Genomic DNA, 17,322 nt, shown 5'->3' on the forward strand with positions numbered 1-17,322 from the left:
TGTTTTTTATTGTTTATTGATGCCTAAGAGTGAATGAGTAGTTTACAATGAAAACAAGTTATTGAGATACATTAGTAAAATTGCATACACCTAAACCATGTAAGTATGTATATACTACTGAAGGATGCAAATATACAGTGTATATATATATATATATATATATATATATATATATATATACCACTGGTTCAGACCTGCATGCATCTTGCAATACATATGCCTCAGCATTAACTCAGAAATATGATATTTGTACCTATAGACCAAATCTATTTGTACCTATAGATTTGCCATTTTGTGCCGAACTTTGCAACAGGCCATATAGCATCTTTTCTAGGTCACTAAGCAGGTGCACTCATTACACAGTGATACATTTTAAAAGGTCCACAGGTGGAGCTAATTATTTCAATTATGATTCTATGGGGGGCGTGGCCTAGCGGTAGATGGTGTAGGACGCGTGCCTGCTGAGCTCCTGACCAAATTATCCTGCAAACACTATTTGTCGCCGGGGAGAACCTCTACTTCGCTAGGGACAGGTGACCTGCATGCCCCTGACCGTTTTGGCACTGAGGTGAGGTGCCTGCTCTGAACGGAGTGACCTGTGTCTGGCTTGGGAGGGATCCCCTTGCTGAACGCGCTTCCCGGCGCCATCTTGGGACGGAGAGGAGAGACGACGGCTGCTGCTGCTGCCGCTGCAGAGGCTCGTCGCGCGGGACTACACGGACGACGACCTCCGTGCCCTGCGGTACCTGCGGTATCCCCCGTCTGCTGTGGACATATCATCTCTGTCCGTCGGGGGCCTGTGGAGGGGAACTTGCTGCTGCAGGTGCGCAGACGCCCGCCGCGTGAGAGGGACGGCAGAGACGGAGGACGCTTCTCCCTCCGGCATCTACCCGTGACGGCGGCGGTGCTGACGGAGGGGTAGAGGGGAGAACAGCTGCCGCTTACTACAGCTCCGGGCGTGCGTGCCCCCCCCCCCCCCCCCCCGCCTGACGACCGGCTCCCGGAGAACTCCTTATCCAGGCCCTGCGTAACAGTGAGTACCCCTGCCACCATCTTGAGGAGGGAAAGCTGAGAGGCCTAGACGCCCCACACACCCTACTGAGATACTGCGGCTTATGAGGAGACCCCCACCCCCGGTTACTGGGCAATAACAAGGGACACAGTTGCAGTGGAAGCTTTCACTGAATATACACCCTCCTCCTTGGCATCCTGCGTGTGAAGGGAAAAGAACTGCTACTAAATAGTGTGCACCTTCCGCCATTTTCTGGCGCCTATTTGATACCTTATATATGTGTCTCTGAAACCTGCTGAACTGGGTTTAAGGGTGGTGGGTCCTGACATGCCTCTGAGAGCGGATTGCTTTCTCTACTGCAGTCTCTACCCTATTGCTGACACTCCTTACTGCAGTGGTTGGTGACTGAGAACGTTCTGAGACAGGTGATATACTCCTTAGAGCCCTTATAAGGAACTCACACTTGTGCTGACCCCGAGTGTGCCCCCTGACCACGGGCTGCCGTGATTGACTCAAACACCTGCTACAGGGGATCAGTGAGTGCCCTCCTACCCTGTTGGGAGATTCCAGCCTGCTCTATGTCCCGTAGAGGTACACCAGCTGCTGCGGCTAAACTGGCAAAATTTGCTAGACAAGACCCCACGCCACCCCCAGCTGAGGTCCATTCCCCCGATCCCAACATGGCGGAATCACCAGAGGTCACGCTGGCGCAACTTCTGCAGGCCATTACTGATTCAGAAAAGAGGCTTGCTGGCAAAGTTGCAGAAGTTAAAATTGATATATCCTTTATAAGACAGGATATGCAGAAGCTGAGAGACAGGGTTGAGGAGACTGAGACCAGAATTTCTATGCTGGAGGATACCACTGCGCCTATCCCTGACCGCCTCTCCACGTTAGAATCCCAAATGTCAACCTGCCAGCAAAAGCTGACTGATATGGAAGGGAGGCTGAGGAGGAATAATGTGCGATTTGTGGGCCTCCCTGAGAAGGCGGAGGGTACGAATCCTGAATCCTTCCTCGAGTCTTGGTTGACATCCTTGTTTGGAAAAGATGCCTTCACCCCACAGTTTGCAGTGGAGAGGGCGCACAGAGTGCCCACGCGTCCGCTGCCTCCTGGTGCTCAGCCACGCACATTCATTGCAAAATTTCTCCATTACAAGGACCGTGATGCAGTCCTTCGACTGGCAAGGGTGAAGGGTCCCCTTGAATACGAGGGACAGCGGGTGGCGGCCTTCCAGGACTTTTCTGTGGAAGTTCAGAAGTCCAGGTCACAGTTTACTGGGGTTAAACAACGTCTACGCACCCTCCAACTGAAATATTCGATGCTTTACCCGGCACGACTGAGGGTGGTTGCTGGCGGCCGCACTCACTTCTTTGACACGCCCCGGGCTGCTTCAACATGGATGGACACACAGCCGGCCCCACAGGAGCTACCTCCCTGAACTGCCCCTCCCTTGATGTGTCTATTGAAGTTTGCCCAATATGCTTCTGGCCCTCTCTTTCATCTTCACTGGCACCTCACATTGATAATGTCTGAAATATAAGGTCATGTTGTCTAGAAATGTTATCTAGAAATAATTACTAAGAGGTATTCTCTCCTATCTGACTAAAAGATTATGTTCCATGGTCAGGAGCGACATGTTCCTTAGGCCATAAATAGTAGTTGCCCCCCCTAAGGGCCTAGTTCTTTCTCTTTTTTTCGATTTAAGTTAGTTGAAACGTCTCCTTAGAGGAGTCGATTTGGGGTTTGATGTTAGGGGAACAAAGTATACCTATGTTTGGGTGGGTATGCCGGGTGGGTTGGGATTTTCTTATATGTGTTAGTTTTTTTATTTTTCTTGAAATGTGTACATTGTTCCAATATATTAGCTCCTGGTTACTGAATGGAATGGGAAGGTATGATGCGATGCTCCTACTGAGTATCGTCTCCTCCTGCTTGCTATTTTTCCCGCTGTTGTACAATGGTGAAAGTTTTAGGATGGAATGTCAGAGGTCTTAACGACCGGGTTAAGCGTACTTTGGTGATGAATCAACTTAGAGCTCGCTCCCCAGGAATTGCATGCCTTTTTGAGACATATCTTGTGGGCAGTCGAGTGCTGGCACTTAAAAAACCCTGGGTGGGGTGGTCTTTCCACTCAGTTTTTCACCCTAATTCTAGGGGAGTCTCGGTGTTGATAAATAAATCCATGGGTTTCAGTTGTCAAAAAGTGCAAACCGACCCTAGGGGATGTTATGTGTTCCTGGCAGGCACTCTGCATGACTCCCCCCTTGTACTGCTGGCCATTTATAATCCGCCTCCATACCAGCCCACTATAATTAATAAGGCATGTACCTTTATGCAGGACTTCCCCACATACCCAGTCATCTGTGTTGGAGATTTTAATGCCGTAATGGACGAGTCACTAGACAGATGGAGACCTGTCCCTGTGGGAGGGAGAGGTGGGACTACACCCTTTGCGCGACTTGTCGGAGAGGTGGGCCTGGTAGATGTATGGAGACTAAGATATCCAACGGCTAGCTGCTTTTCGTGCTTCTCGGGTACCCATGGGGTTTTTTCACGTATTGATATGGCCCTGATATCCAGGCGGCTGGTCCCGTCTGTGACTGCCATTGAATATTTGCCCCGAGGTGTTTCTGATCACTCCCCGGTATGTCTTGAGGTGGAGCTGGGGGGCACCAGAGGCGCAAAGTTCTGGCGTTTCAATCCCTTCTGGCTGACGCAGATGGGAGCAGCCTCTGAACTACTGGCACTATGGGAGGAATTTTTTGAAAATAATCCTATAGAGGGGGATCCCCCACTGGTCTGGGATACATTCAAGGCGGTATTACGGGGCTCACTGATCTCCCGGGTCGCGCAACTTAAGGTCTTTAGCCGAAAGGCAGAGGCCGAGCTGGAGAGGCAGAGTACAGAGCTTGAGCAGAAATATCTGACGTCGAGGCTTGCGGCTGACCGTGTGGAGTGGCTTGTTGTCCACAAACAATGGTGCGAAACGTTGCTGGATAAATCCAAGCGGCGTCTCTTGTTCCAGTCACATGACTTCTACACACAGGGTGACAGATCAGGCAAATTCCTGGCTTATTTAGCTAGAGAAAACCACCCCCCTACAGTTGTACACAGTATACGACAGGACGATGGTACGATATGTACAGGGACCCTCCCAGTAGCAACCGCATTTTGTAAACATTTTGAAAGAGTGTATAAATCCCGAGCAACCTACACCCCGACAGAACTAGCTGACTATCTAGATGGGATAGCGATCCCCAGTCTGAACGCTGACTCCAGGGAATTATTAGATAGCCCCCTCACATTGGAGGAGATTGAGGCGGCAGTTAAGGCTTTCCCCAACTCTAAGTCCCCGGGGGTGGATGGGCTACCTATTGAATTATACAAAACCCACATAACATTCTTCGCTCCCAGACTGCTGGCCCTCTATAATCATCTGCTGAGGCAGGGATCTCTCCCTGCATCTATGGCGGAGGCGCTGATAGCCCTTATTCCAAAGCCTGGTAAAGACCCGTTGTCGCCTGACTCATATCGGCCCATTTCGTTATTATCCACTGATGTCAAAATACTGGCTAAACTACTGGCAATGCGTCTAAACACGGTTGTACTTCAGGTGGTACATGCCGATCAGACCGGCTTTATGCCTGGCAGATCGACAACCCTTAACCTACGCCGCCTCTTTACCTATTTGCAGTGGGCCCAGGGGGGAATGGACGACGCGGTAGTGGTCTCATTGGATGCAGCCCGCGCCTTTGATTCGGTAGAATGGGGCTACCTGTGGGAGGTCCTGAGCAGGTTTGGAATAGGCCCAAATTTCCTATCGTGGGTTAAATTACTGTACTCCGGGCCGACTGCCCGAGTGATGGTTAATGGCTTCACCACATCCTCCTTCAACCTGGGCAGGGGAACTAGACAGGGGTGCCCCCTGTCACCCCTGCTCTTTGCACTGGCAGTGGAGCCGCTGGCCTGCTATATCAGGGCATCCCCCCTAATTAGAGGGTTTCAGGTGGAAGATACAGAGGAGAAAATTGGACTATATGCAGACGATATGATCCTATACCTGTCTGATATGACCTCTTCCCTTCCGGCATTACTTGCCCTCATGACGGAATATGCCAGTTTTTCAGGGATAGGCATAAACTGGGATAAGTCGGTGGTATTCCCTCTACTCCCTACTACACAACAGCCCCTGTCCTATAATTGCCCCCTACGGTGGTGCACGCAATTTAAATACTTGGGTATCCAGATCTCCCATTCCCCCGCTGAATTTGTATCCCTGAACCTGACCCCGCAGATTGACCATCTACGACGGAGGGCCCGCACTTGGCAGACGCTTCCACTATCGGTGACGGGTAGGGTGAACCTCGTTAAGATGACAGTCCAGCCCAAATTTTTGTATATTCTTCAGAATTCACCTGTTTATATTCCTGTTTCCCACTTCCAACTTATAACCAGACACATAGTTTCCTTTATATGGGGGGGCAAACGTTCTCGGGTGGCAGCTAAGACTCTATGCCGATCTAGATATGACGGAGGCCTAGCACTCCCAGACCTTAAGCTATATTACCTGGCAGCGCAATTGGCCCAACTAGCTGAATGGGTCACACCAATACACCACGGGAACCTGCCCACTGCCTTACTACGCAGGGCAAACCTGTCGTTTACACCCCTGCAATTTCTTCTGGCTAAAACCACGCTGGGGATACTTCCTCCTCTATTGCAACAGGCCCACAGGGTATGGGCGGCGGTGGGGACCATACGGGGGGACCCGGTTGTGGACTCCTCCTCCCCCATATGGAGAAACAGGGAGTTTCCTGAACTTTGTAAATTAAGGACGGGCTCAGATTGGACTTCCTTTGGGGTCTCTGAAATGGGCCACCTTTTTCAGGATGGAACATTATATTCTTTTGAGCAAATGGTAACCAAATACAAGATACCAAGACAGTACTTCTATAAGTACCTTCAGCTTAGGCATGCAGTAGGTGCACAGTGGAGGGGGAGTGTGCCTGCACTTGCTGTATCCCCAGTTCGTACACTGGTCAGTAAGCTGCCAGACCGAGGAAAAGTCTCTGCTCTGTATTCTCCTCTTCTTACCTTCTCTGGGGTAGACCAGCTGGAAGGCCTGCGAGCTAAATGGGTGGTGGATATAGGACCTATTGAAGATGAAGAATGGTCTCATATGTTGGGCTCACCCAGGCAGGCCACGGCGTTTGCACGGTTTCAACAGATCCAGCTATATATCCTGCATCGGGTCTATTGGACTCCACATAGACTAATGAGGATGGGGGGCATTGGGTCCGATACATGTCCCAAGTGTGGGATCCCAGATGCGGACTTCTGGCACCTACTCTGGCAATGTCCGCAGGTACGCTCCTTTTGGGAGACTGTCCTGGCTAGTGCTCGGGATACGGGTGTGCAGGTCCCACTTGCTGATCCCCGCATCTGTGTCTTTGGGCTGGAGTTGGAGGAGCTGCTTCCTAAATGCCATAGAATTTATGTAAATACCCTGTTTACTCTGGCCCGTGTATGTATAGCCAGGACTTGGATGGGTTCTTCCTCCCCGTCCCATGCTATGTGGGTGGCTCTAGTTAACACTACCATATCTCATGAACGATTTATGTACACCAAGAGGAATTGTATGCGGAAATATGATAAAATCTGGAACCTGTGGCAGTCATCTACCCTGTATCTGCAAGACCCATGTCAGTGATTCCCTGTGACCTCCCCCCTCCCCCCCTCCCCCCCGCCTGTAATTACAGCGCCGATAAACCTCAACTTATGTTTAGAGCTCGGTTGAACCCTTTAGAGATTCTGTCTCCACACTCACCTGGGTACCTTTGTGCGCAACACTGGTCATGATCTCTGTTCAGTACTACTGTGAAAATGCCTGTACTTAACCACTATAACTGATATAAGCTAACCTGTTCCCAATCTGGAATAATGTACCACACAAGTAAAGTTCAAGCTGTATGTCTTTATTATTTTCTTTTTTTAGTTTTAGTTAAATTAGATATGTCATTGTATTACATGTAATCTGAAAAAAATCAATAAAAAAACACTTGATTAAAAAAAAAAAAAAAATTATGATTCTATGAGGAGACCTGGAAAACATGCATTGTATGGAACCGAGTTTGAGAACCTGTGCTTAATGTTATTAAATATGCACATTATGGCCCATTTGTAATAGCCAGTTCTCATACATTTAAGCTGCAATAATTTAAAAATCAAATATGGTCAGATGGCGTTTAGGTTGTAAATTTATTTCTTCATTCAAAATAGTATGGAAGGGCCTAAGTCAGGGATGAATGAAGTTATCAACAAGAAATCATTTTTCTTTATAGCTGCCTCACAGCGCTGAGTTCAATTCCCTACATGGCCTTACTGTGCAGAGTTTGTATATTCTCCCCGTGCTTGCATGGGTTTCCATTTTCCTCCCACATTCCAAAAAAATACCTGTACAGATGGAGCCGGGCTCCCTCTTGCTGGCGAATCACCAGAACGTCACCGCTGGCGATCCCCCAGCAGCCCGGCTCTCCATCTGACTGAGACGCGCGTCTCAGTTTCCGTGCGGCGGGGCGACGGGGACCTGTCCATCTCCGCTTCAGGGAGACGGACAGGGTTAGGGGTGGTGCGGGGAGGCCGTGGGGACCCCGGGTGACCGCCGACAAGCCGGTGCGGACCCAAGGGAAGCCGTCGGAAGGGGACGCGTGCGCATCTCATGCGCACGCGTCCCCTTTCGCAGATACAGATGGCGGAGGATGGCGGCTGGCGTCGCCACCACCATCCCCTGCAAAAAAGAGACCCTCTCCATGTGTAGGTTAATTGGCGCCTAACAAAATTAACCCCCAAATGTGTACATGTGGTCGGGAATATAGATTGTAAACTCCACTGGGGGGGGGGGGGGGGTATGACTGATGTGAGTGTTCAAATATTATCTGTAAAGCACTGCGGATTATGTGTGCACTATATAAATAACTGGTAATAAATAAATAATGATAACATAATGATAATAAGAATAATTCATGAAAAAAGTTATTTTTTTGTTTGCAGAGTTTTACCCAAAGCCTAAAAAGAAGAATGTCTACCAAGAACTTTCTCTATTCCTGTGGTGTAAGCTATGAAATTGTGTCCAATATCCCAAAGGTGACTTTTCTTAATATTAATTAAAATAATAAATATATGCTAAACTGTGCACAGGCAAATTATAAAATATAAGAAACCTTAGTGGTCTTGGAAAAGTACCTACAAAAATAGGTCCGAACACCAAAAGCTAGAATCCAGCACCAAACGTTCATGGATCACACCAATAAGAGAAGGTGTTTTAAGCAATATATTTTATCCAGTCCTGGTGAGAGGCAAAGATGATATGTGGAAATGTTTTCCTGCACACAGATTTCGTAGCTTTTAAAAGACACGTAATATAACCATATAAAAGTTGTAGGTGTTCATTCCCTGAACCTCTTTTCTTTATTTTAAACAGGCAACAGAAGAGGCAGAAGACAGAGAAACCCTAGCTTTGATGGCAGCACGGAGTGAGTATGAGGCCACATCGGATGGAGAAACCTACATTGAGAAATACACACGTGGAGTTCTGCAGGTGGAGAACATTTTGGGCCTAGAGCGATTGAGGCAGGCAAGTAGTCACATAATAGATGATTGCTTGTGTATATGCTGTACATCATAGTTGTCTACTCTCCTGAAATGTCCAGGACAGTTTTCTGAATGTTGGTTGACCTCCCACAATCACAAGAAAATAGGCTAACCTCTAGATCTCAGCTAACCTCTAGATGCTTACAAAATAAATCCCAGTGATAAATATTTTATGTATGGTTCTGCATAAATAGGCAGAAAGTTGAACCTTTAATCCAGGGGTGGGGAACCTTTGGACCTCCAGCTGTTGTTTAACTACACATCTCAGCATGCCCTGCAACAGTTTTACTATTTGGCCATACTAAAACTGTTGCTGGGCATGCTGGGATGTGTAGTTCAACAACATCTGGAGGGCCAAAGGCTCCCCATCCCTGCTTTAATCCTTGAACTGAGCTAAAGGGGAGTACTTGGAACTTTTGTTTTGCACCAAATGAATACATTTTGCAGAACCTGTGATAATGTGTTGCAGAAACAGGTTTCCCGGCTCTAGGCATGGTGTCTGCAACACTATCATAGAACCCTTTTAAGTATCAAAACTTTAAAGACCACACCATTGTAGTCATTGGCACAAAGTCATTATGGTAAAAGGTTTTCTGATGTAACAGGACTAGTCTTTAAGGAAGACTCGAAAAAAGACCCACAACTGCATTGGCCAGTTTGTGTCATCGCAAGTTATGATTTTTCCGATTGGCTATCATCTGTCACATGTTTTGGATAGCCAATAAGATCCTGCTGTGAGAACTGAGTAGATTCTCGTAAAATGGAACCGGTAGATTCTCGTAAAACGGAACCGGTAGATTCTCGTAAAACGGAACCGGCACATCTCTACTTTATATTCACATGGTATATGGTAAACTAATAAATCCTTGTGTAGATAGAACTTAAACCAAAAATACCTCAGTGTTTGAAGATGCAAGGAAGCGACACTCACGGGTCTTTGTTCTAAGGAAATATGATGAATGATGAACTTTATTTGGAATAAAGTTCATATTTCCTTCAAACAAAGACTCGTCAGTGCCGCTTCCTTGCAACTATATTATTTAGAACTGGAAAGTTCATTGAGGGCACCTGAGCACTTTACCCTTGAAAATTTGTATATATATATATATATATATATATATATATATATATATATATATATATACACACACACACATGAAATAGAGAGAATCATATTTTACGTTTTAAACATTCATTTAAAAAAATGGCTAATTACATGTATTTTGAACTATCTTTATTAAGGCGGTCACAGTTAAGGAAGCAATTTCAAACAAAACTAAGCACATTCGGAGGAGCCTCAGCACCCCCAACATGCACAATGTAAGTATTGACTGCTAATGTTTTGAGGTTTATGGAATTACTTTGAAAAGAGTTAATAATTTATACGTAAAGAGATTTGCTAGTGTACATCATTTTTTAACTAAGCTACAATGACCATTATACAACATGCACCTTCACCATATTTCTAAGTATTGTACATCTGGTCTCATGTTTCTGATATGTAGGTGTCATCTAGTCGCCTGGACCTGTCTGGCTATGATGAGGATGACAAGGTAATTAGATGGCTTTGGTAGGTAGACAAATACTAATAATAACAGCAGGAAGAATAAAATGTATGCAGTGCAGTCTAAGTATTGTATAAGAAGGTATCCGTTCATGGGGTTAACACTTGTGTACAGTGAGTATGTTGACTTCACAGTGCTGGCGCCAGGCGGGGTTGGGGTGGTTATTGTTAGGCTATGGAAGGAGATTGTTAGAATTAGACTATGGGGGGTGTAGGTTAGGGATAGGAGTAAGGGTAGGGTTAAATTACTTACCGCGGTCCCTGCTCATTTTAACTATAGGAATTCTGCTTTCTGCATTCGTACCACTGGGATTGTGACTGCCGGGATTTCGTATCTAACCCCTCATGGTTGAATTTTAAAAGGACAGCCAAAAGCAGTATATTAACATCACACCTTTTCGATTTCCTTTTATCTCCATTTTTTTTAGGAGCTAGTACAGACCTAGCAATAAAGGCTTTTCCTGGGAAGGAGATAACAGAGCCTTCTGTCACCTTCTGCCTTTGCAAAAGACAACGTGACCTGTACGCATGCACCTCAAGGCCAAAGTGTCCAGGAGGTGCATTGCAGTATGGCAGGGAGCAGGAAGAGAACAGTTATTCCTGCTTATCTCTCCTTAGGGTTCACATACCATCATCCTGAGGTGGTGATGCTTTTCTAAATTGTTTTAAATACAGTCTGTGCTCTGCCCTCATTGAAGCCTATGAGGTTTTCATCTCTGTTATTAGAGAAAAGAAAAGGCAAAGATTTTAGAGATTTCCCATACCTTTTTTGTTCTAAATAATGAGAAACTAAAGTAAAGGCTCTCTCCAGATACAAAGTACTGGAGAAAAGCCTTGAATTTGATTACTAAATAAAACCCTTAACCTGTTCCAGACAGATAGGAGAGTTTGGGATTTGGCGCTGCCTTGGTGGTCTCCATTTTTGTGGCATCTTTTATGGAGTCATTCCATTCCTTTTCTTAGAACAATCCTCCTTTTCATCTCAAGTAGTTTCAGAGTTCCATATACTGTACACGTAATTCAGGTCATGGTGACTCCGGCCTTAGATTAATATATTTCTCCATAGGAGGAAGGACAATGGTCTTCATTCGTTTCTAAATCACATGCATCATGTCCGGGAAAATCAAAATATGAAAGTACTGATCTCCAGTGGAAGCCGCTAAGTAAAACCCAATGGAATACGGTCATTTAGTCTACAACAACTAAGTCGACACCATTAGGTTGACATGGGTCTAGGTCAACATGGGTCAAGGTCGACATGGGTCTAGGTCGACATTGCTTTAGGTAAATACAAGCATTAGGTTAACATGGGCAATGTTGACATGGGGTTTTTCACTGTTTTTTAAGCCGGCATGTGCCGACTGGCGGTATTTCATGCCCTACCATCCACTAGGGCATGGTGGGAGAATAAAATAGTGTGCTGAGCATAGCACTTTAACCTGTGTCCATGTCGACTCTGTCAACATTTGGTATTGAAAAACCCCATGTCGACCTTCTGACTGTTGAACTTGCCCATGTCGACTTAATGCTTGTGTCGACCGAATGACCTGTCGACCTAGACCCATGTCAACCTAGACCCATGTCGACCCAATGCTTGTCGACCTAGTTGTCGTAGACCAAATGCTCCAAACCCAACCTGACAGTGCTTTAGCTGGAAAAAAGGATAGATCTAAGTCAAATTAGATTAACTGGGGGGATTCTATTGTGGGCAAATGTATTTGCCCTGCCGAATCAGTGAGATCTCACACAAGTGTTCGCTACCCTGTAGGGAATCGAGCACTTTTGTACAAATTGTGGTGCTAGATTGGCTGTTGTTGCATTTAATCTCCGTGGCAATGACAATTTAAACCCTTTGTCCACCAGTGACTTCCCCCCATGCCCCTGTTGTATGTGCTGCAGTGAGGATTTTGCACAGGATCAATATAATACAGTTATAAATACAATACAAACTAACCATTGCGTTTGCACTGGGAATCTACCTTGTGAGAGTTTGATCAATACAATGTTGTCAATAGGGATCAGAAAGCCAGCTAGACGTGTCGGATTACTCCTCCAGTTATAAGGATACGTCAGGCTATGGAAGTCAGCTCATGGATTCTCCTAGAAGGAAGGACAATGGGGGAGGTGAGATCAAATTACTTGTTATGTAATCTGCTCTAGTATCATTTTTTTATTCTTTCATGTTTTAAAATAAACTTGGTATAAAACAACCAATACCAATATCAATACCTGTATAGTGTTTCTTGGTTAATGTGGAGGAAGCAATGCATACCAGCTTGCAAGCATAGTGTGCCTCTGATCATTCCTCCAGAAGACCAGATCAGGGGAGGCTGAGAAATATATGTCCTCATTGGCTCTGTTATATGAGAATATTAAAGTGGGGATGTTACCCATAGCAACCAATCAGATTCTAGCTATCTTTTTATAGGATTCAGTAGGGAAATGATAGCTAGAATCTGATTGATTGGATGCTGTGGGCAACATCCCCACTTTTCACTTTTAGATTTACCACTAAGGACGGGATATATATGAGACAGGCATGTAGGCTGGGGTGATCAGACACCCTATGTACCATGACCAGATGGTTGCTAGGCAAACGGGGTGCATGGACCAGGTCGGAAGTACCAGAAGCCTAGATGTGCTCCTGATCTATTTCCCCCATCAGAGGGCGTAACATTGAGTGGAGGCCAAGCAACATGTGCTGCCCTGTTGAGCCCGCCTAGCGGTCGGAAATGCAATACATCAAACCTGATAGGGTCACAAGCGACCGCAAGCACACACATATTGGGCACACTTCCCATTGTGCACTGATGTGAGTGACATGTCAGTCCAGCCAGTCGGATCGGATAGCATATCGCTCAGTGTGTACTCAGCTATAGTCTACAGAATCAGAGGAGTGGTGTTTAAAAGTAAATAAAGGTGAAATTCCTTATGTTGCAAGCAAGGTACTTATGTATTATCTGGGCTCCCATGTTAAATGCACCCCATTTTTTCATACCCCCACTATCCAACTGCGCATGGAGTTGATGTTATATAGTGTGGCGAGCGCAGCGAGCCACCGTGCCTGAAGCGTGGCGAGCAGACGCGGTCTCATAAGAAAATCGGGAGCCCAGATATTACATAAGTACCGCAAGCAATATACCCTATGCCTCTTGTCTTCTCAAGAGTTATATCATATGATTATAGCAAGAGTGTCCATGTACTGTGTCAGTAAGTGAAAAAATGTGTTTCCTTTTTTAGCTGGACCACCAGAGAGCCCACAAGCCTTACTGGGAAGTCCATTCAAAACTTTCTCTCCTCAGCCACCAAAATTTTTTAAGCCACTAATGCCTCTGAGGGAAGAACACAAAAGAAAGGTTCCTGTCGAAAACCAGCCCCTGCTGAGCCAAGAGGTACATACAGGACAGGCACGACATCATTGTGCATGTATTATTAATGCCAATACAACCCTGCTTCATAATATGTAGAGACCGCTTATCAGCATAGCAATTGTTGCAAGAGGTCCCAGGTATAAACCACAAGTGTACGTCTCATTTTCCTTTGTGACAGTCCAGCTCCCAATGTTGAATTGAATGTTAGGAAAAGAATGTGAATTACCATTGGCGTGTGGTGTAAACAGGCAATGGAGCCCGTCTCACACTGAGTTTGGTCGGTGTAAGTTATCCTATGGGGCAGCAAATACTTTTGCACTGGTGCACAGCTATTGACGCACTGATTCAGGCAGGTGCATGGATTCATCCGCAATTAAATGCGGGAGATCGTCAGGGAAGCATGAGTCCGCTATTGTTTCTTGCTACAGAGGATGTTTCTCTATTGAGTCTATGCCAAATTTATTTAACAGCTGCAACACATGCACTGAAACAAGTTAGATATGCATATATATCCATATACATATAAGGATATATATGCATATCTAACTTGTTGCAGTGGAAATATGCCATGTGTACATTTGGTCTTTTATTCAGTGATTAATCAGAGCAAATTGTGTTTATTATATTATGGGTACTGTATATATTTGAGTTCAGCAATAAGTTTTCCTGCTTACTATGCCCTGTGCAATTTTGAGGCCTGACATAACCAACCTTTTAAGGAAAAATGAACATTAATAAAGTAATGCTTCAATAGTATCATTGATTATGAGTTGGGTTCTAAATCCTGACCGGATCCCAACAGTGGCAGCCCGACAGTCAGAATCTCAATGGATCCTGGTAAGTATTTGAACCCTAACCCACCCTCCTGTACCTGAAGCCTAACACTCCCTTTCCCCGCAACCTAACTCTAAACTTCCCCCTCCCCCTCCACACTACCTAACCCTAACCCCCATACGTTTAGCAGCGGGATGATGACCACCGGGATCCTGCTGTCTGTATTCTGATTGTTACGATTCTGACCACATCCCCTTGATATGTCATTGGTAATTCATACGCTGCTTTACTGCACATGGATATTAAATCTGCTCATAATAGTGCTGCTTCTACCAGGTGTAGGAGACTAGTGCACAAGAGGGCCAATTTCTGGTTTTATGCTTATCCAGGCTATTCAGGTGTTTTATAGGCATTTCTCTCCATATAACAACTTACATTTATGTTATTTATTCTTCCTGCAATGTTACTTTTTGCTCTTCATCATGCAGAGTAGTTTTATGTTGTTGCTCTGGATTATGACTGGGATATGCTATCGTAGTAGTGATAAAGTTGTATCCAAAGAGCAGGTGTGTTTCATATTCCAGGCAGTGCCTTTTGTGTGCGTAATAGACACATGTTCCACTGTAATGTACTGTATGATACATGATGCATGTTTCCACGCCATCACTGATATGTTTTCTTTATGTTGCATGTTTTGCATTTGCCCATTTTTTTATGTGCATGTTTAGTTCACATTTTGTTTTTTACATGTTTTATTTTCTCTATCATCCAAATGAAGGCGTAACTATGAAGCATAGAACCTACTTTAGGATGTTGGCACTTAAAATAACTTTAAGCAATTAAGTGTACTCTTTTCTTTTTATCGAAATATATTTTATTGGACCTCAAAAATCAGATAATAATAAATACAGAACATAAGAGCATAATACATTATGATTGAGGAACAATCCACCATTTAACAATATGTTCCAACAATATATAACGATCAAGAAAAAATTAAATAAAGTGACTGCTGCTGTCAAACAGTAATAAAGAAATGGTACTCTTTACTTAGTGCGGCGCCCGTCGCGGGCATCGCGGGTACATTAATGTATGGCCGCGACGCGACCGACGCGATGCCCGCGATTTCCCATTGAAACCAATGTTAAACAGGGAAATCGTGTCGGTCGCGTCGCGGCCGGCCATAAATGCACCCGCGATGCCCGCGACGCGATGCTCACGATTTCCCATAGGGAACAATGTTAAAAGTCGCGATGGACCCGATTTTAGTGTTAAATGGCTCAATCAACCCGATTTGGCCATAGCAATCAATGTTAAATGGGCCACAGAGCCCATTAACCCTTAATTGTCCTCCCAAATTTTTAACGCCACCCCACGATCCACGCCAACCCGAAGAGTGGCGAGCGCAGCGAGCCCGCGAGGGGCGGCGGTACGCGTCCTCCGACCTTTTCATGCCCTACTATCCACGTCGGCGTGGTGTGAGAATATAATAGTGTGGCGAGCGCAGCGAGCCACCGAGCCCGAAGCGTGGCGAGCGCAGCGAGCCCCGCGAGGGGACGCGGATACCTTCACAGGTAGACGCGTCCCCTCGCGGGCTTCACAGGTGTCCGTGGCGACCCGGACACCTGTGAAGCCCGCGAGGGGACGCGTCTACCTGTGAAGGTATCCGCGTCCCCTCGCGGGGCTCGCTGCGCTCGCCACGCTTCGGGCTCGGTGGCTCGCTGCGCTCGCCACACTATTATATTCTCACACCACGCCGACGTGGATAGTAGGGCATGAAAAGGTCGGAGGACGCGTACCGCCGCCCCTCGCGGGCTCGCTGCGCTCGCCACGCTTCGGGTTGGCGTGGATCGTGGGGTGGCGTTAAAAATTTTTGGGGACATTTAAGGGTTAATTGGGCCTAATTCAGGGTTAATATGGCCAAATCGGGTCAATTGAGCCATTTAACAGTGAAATCGCGGTCAATCAGCCTTTTTTAACATTGTTCCCTATGGGAAAATCGCGGTGATCGCGGTCATCGCGGGCATCGCGACCATCCAATTTTACCCGCGATGCCCGCGATGACCGCGATCACCGCGATTTTTACCCGCGATGACCACGATTTTGATCGGTGGCGCCGTGCTAAGTAAAGAGTACCAAAGAAATAAATGTCAAGAAGGAGGAGTTAACTCCTATAGGAATTTGATTGCGAGAGCACTACTAAACAGCAATTACGAATAATGAAAATCAATAAAATAATCAGTAAATAGTACTAGTAAAAACAGTAATAACAAAAATAACAATAACAACAACACCAAGTCTCCTCTTATCTAACATTTTACCCCATCGCTTGGGGACACCATAAGACAAGCCAGTGTGGGCTTAGTGCTTAGCTGTTTAAGGGCCTGTATAACAACTTCTCCACAATCCTCTCTAAAATGTCACACAGGGGTTCATTCTGACTCTCACTCCGGCAGTTGCAGAAGCCAGATTTACTATCTTATGCTTAATTGAGATTCTTGTGCCTGCAAGTGGACAGCTGTGCTACCCATTGATTTTACACTGGCCATTACAACTGTCATCACTTCACCAACCCGATACAAGAGATTTTGTATAAACAGGCCTTTCCAATACAAAAACTCAAAAATTGCACAGAGCTTTAGATACAGGCTCATGCGAGTCACATGATACACACAAAAGTCAGGGTAGTTCCATTTTTTCATATAGGGGCCCTTTTTATCAAACAATATCTGTGGCTATATCTCCAGAAATACTTGTATTTTTCATGCCTGCTGCGATCTCTCCATTGCCGCTGACAGCCGCTGCCCCCATAAGTATCTATGGAGGATGCAATTTTGCCCAATTTACCAATATCGGAATTGCAAAGCATTCCTAATGTTGGCTCCCACTGCCTGTTGGCTACACATTGTGGAATGTAGTTCCAGCAGTGTTTCCCAGGAACCTTCCA

The 17,322-nt window shown here is 45.8% G+C and overlaps 1 protein-coding gene across 5 annotated transcripts in view; it reads left to right on the forward strand.

Annotated features, from left to right (window-relative positions):
* The window catches only part of KIF13A (kinesin family member 13A), a 217,877-nt gene that overhangs the window by 189,774 nt on the left and 10,781 nt on the right, over nt 1-17,322 (forward strand). For all 5 annotated transcript variants that reach the window (XM_083187859.1, XM_083187862.1, XM_083187860.1 and 2 more), the window contains 6 exons: nt 8,067-8,159; nt 8,497-8,649; nt 9,909-9,986; nt 10,172-10,219; nt 12,246-12,354; nt 13,471-13,622. In XM_083187859.1, coding sequence (XP_083043985.1) covers nt 8,067-8,159; nt 8,497-8,649; nt 9,909-9,986; nt 10,172-10,219; nt 12,246-12,354; nt 13,471-13,622 — 633 coding nt within the window. The remainder of the gene's footprint in view (nt 1-8,066; nt 8,160-8,496; nt 8,650-9,908; nt 9,987-10,171; nt 10,220-12,245; nt 12,355-13,470; nt 13,623-17,322) is intronic.

Source organism: Crinia signifera, chromosome 5, assembly GCF_055691185.1.
Source record: "Crinia signifera chromosome 5, ASM5569118v1, whole genome shotgun sequence".
Classification (NCBI taxonomy): Eukaryota; Metazoa; Chordata; class Amphibia; order Anura; family Myobatrachidae; genus Crinia; species Crinia signifera.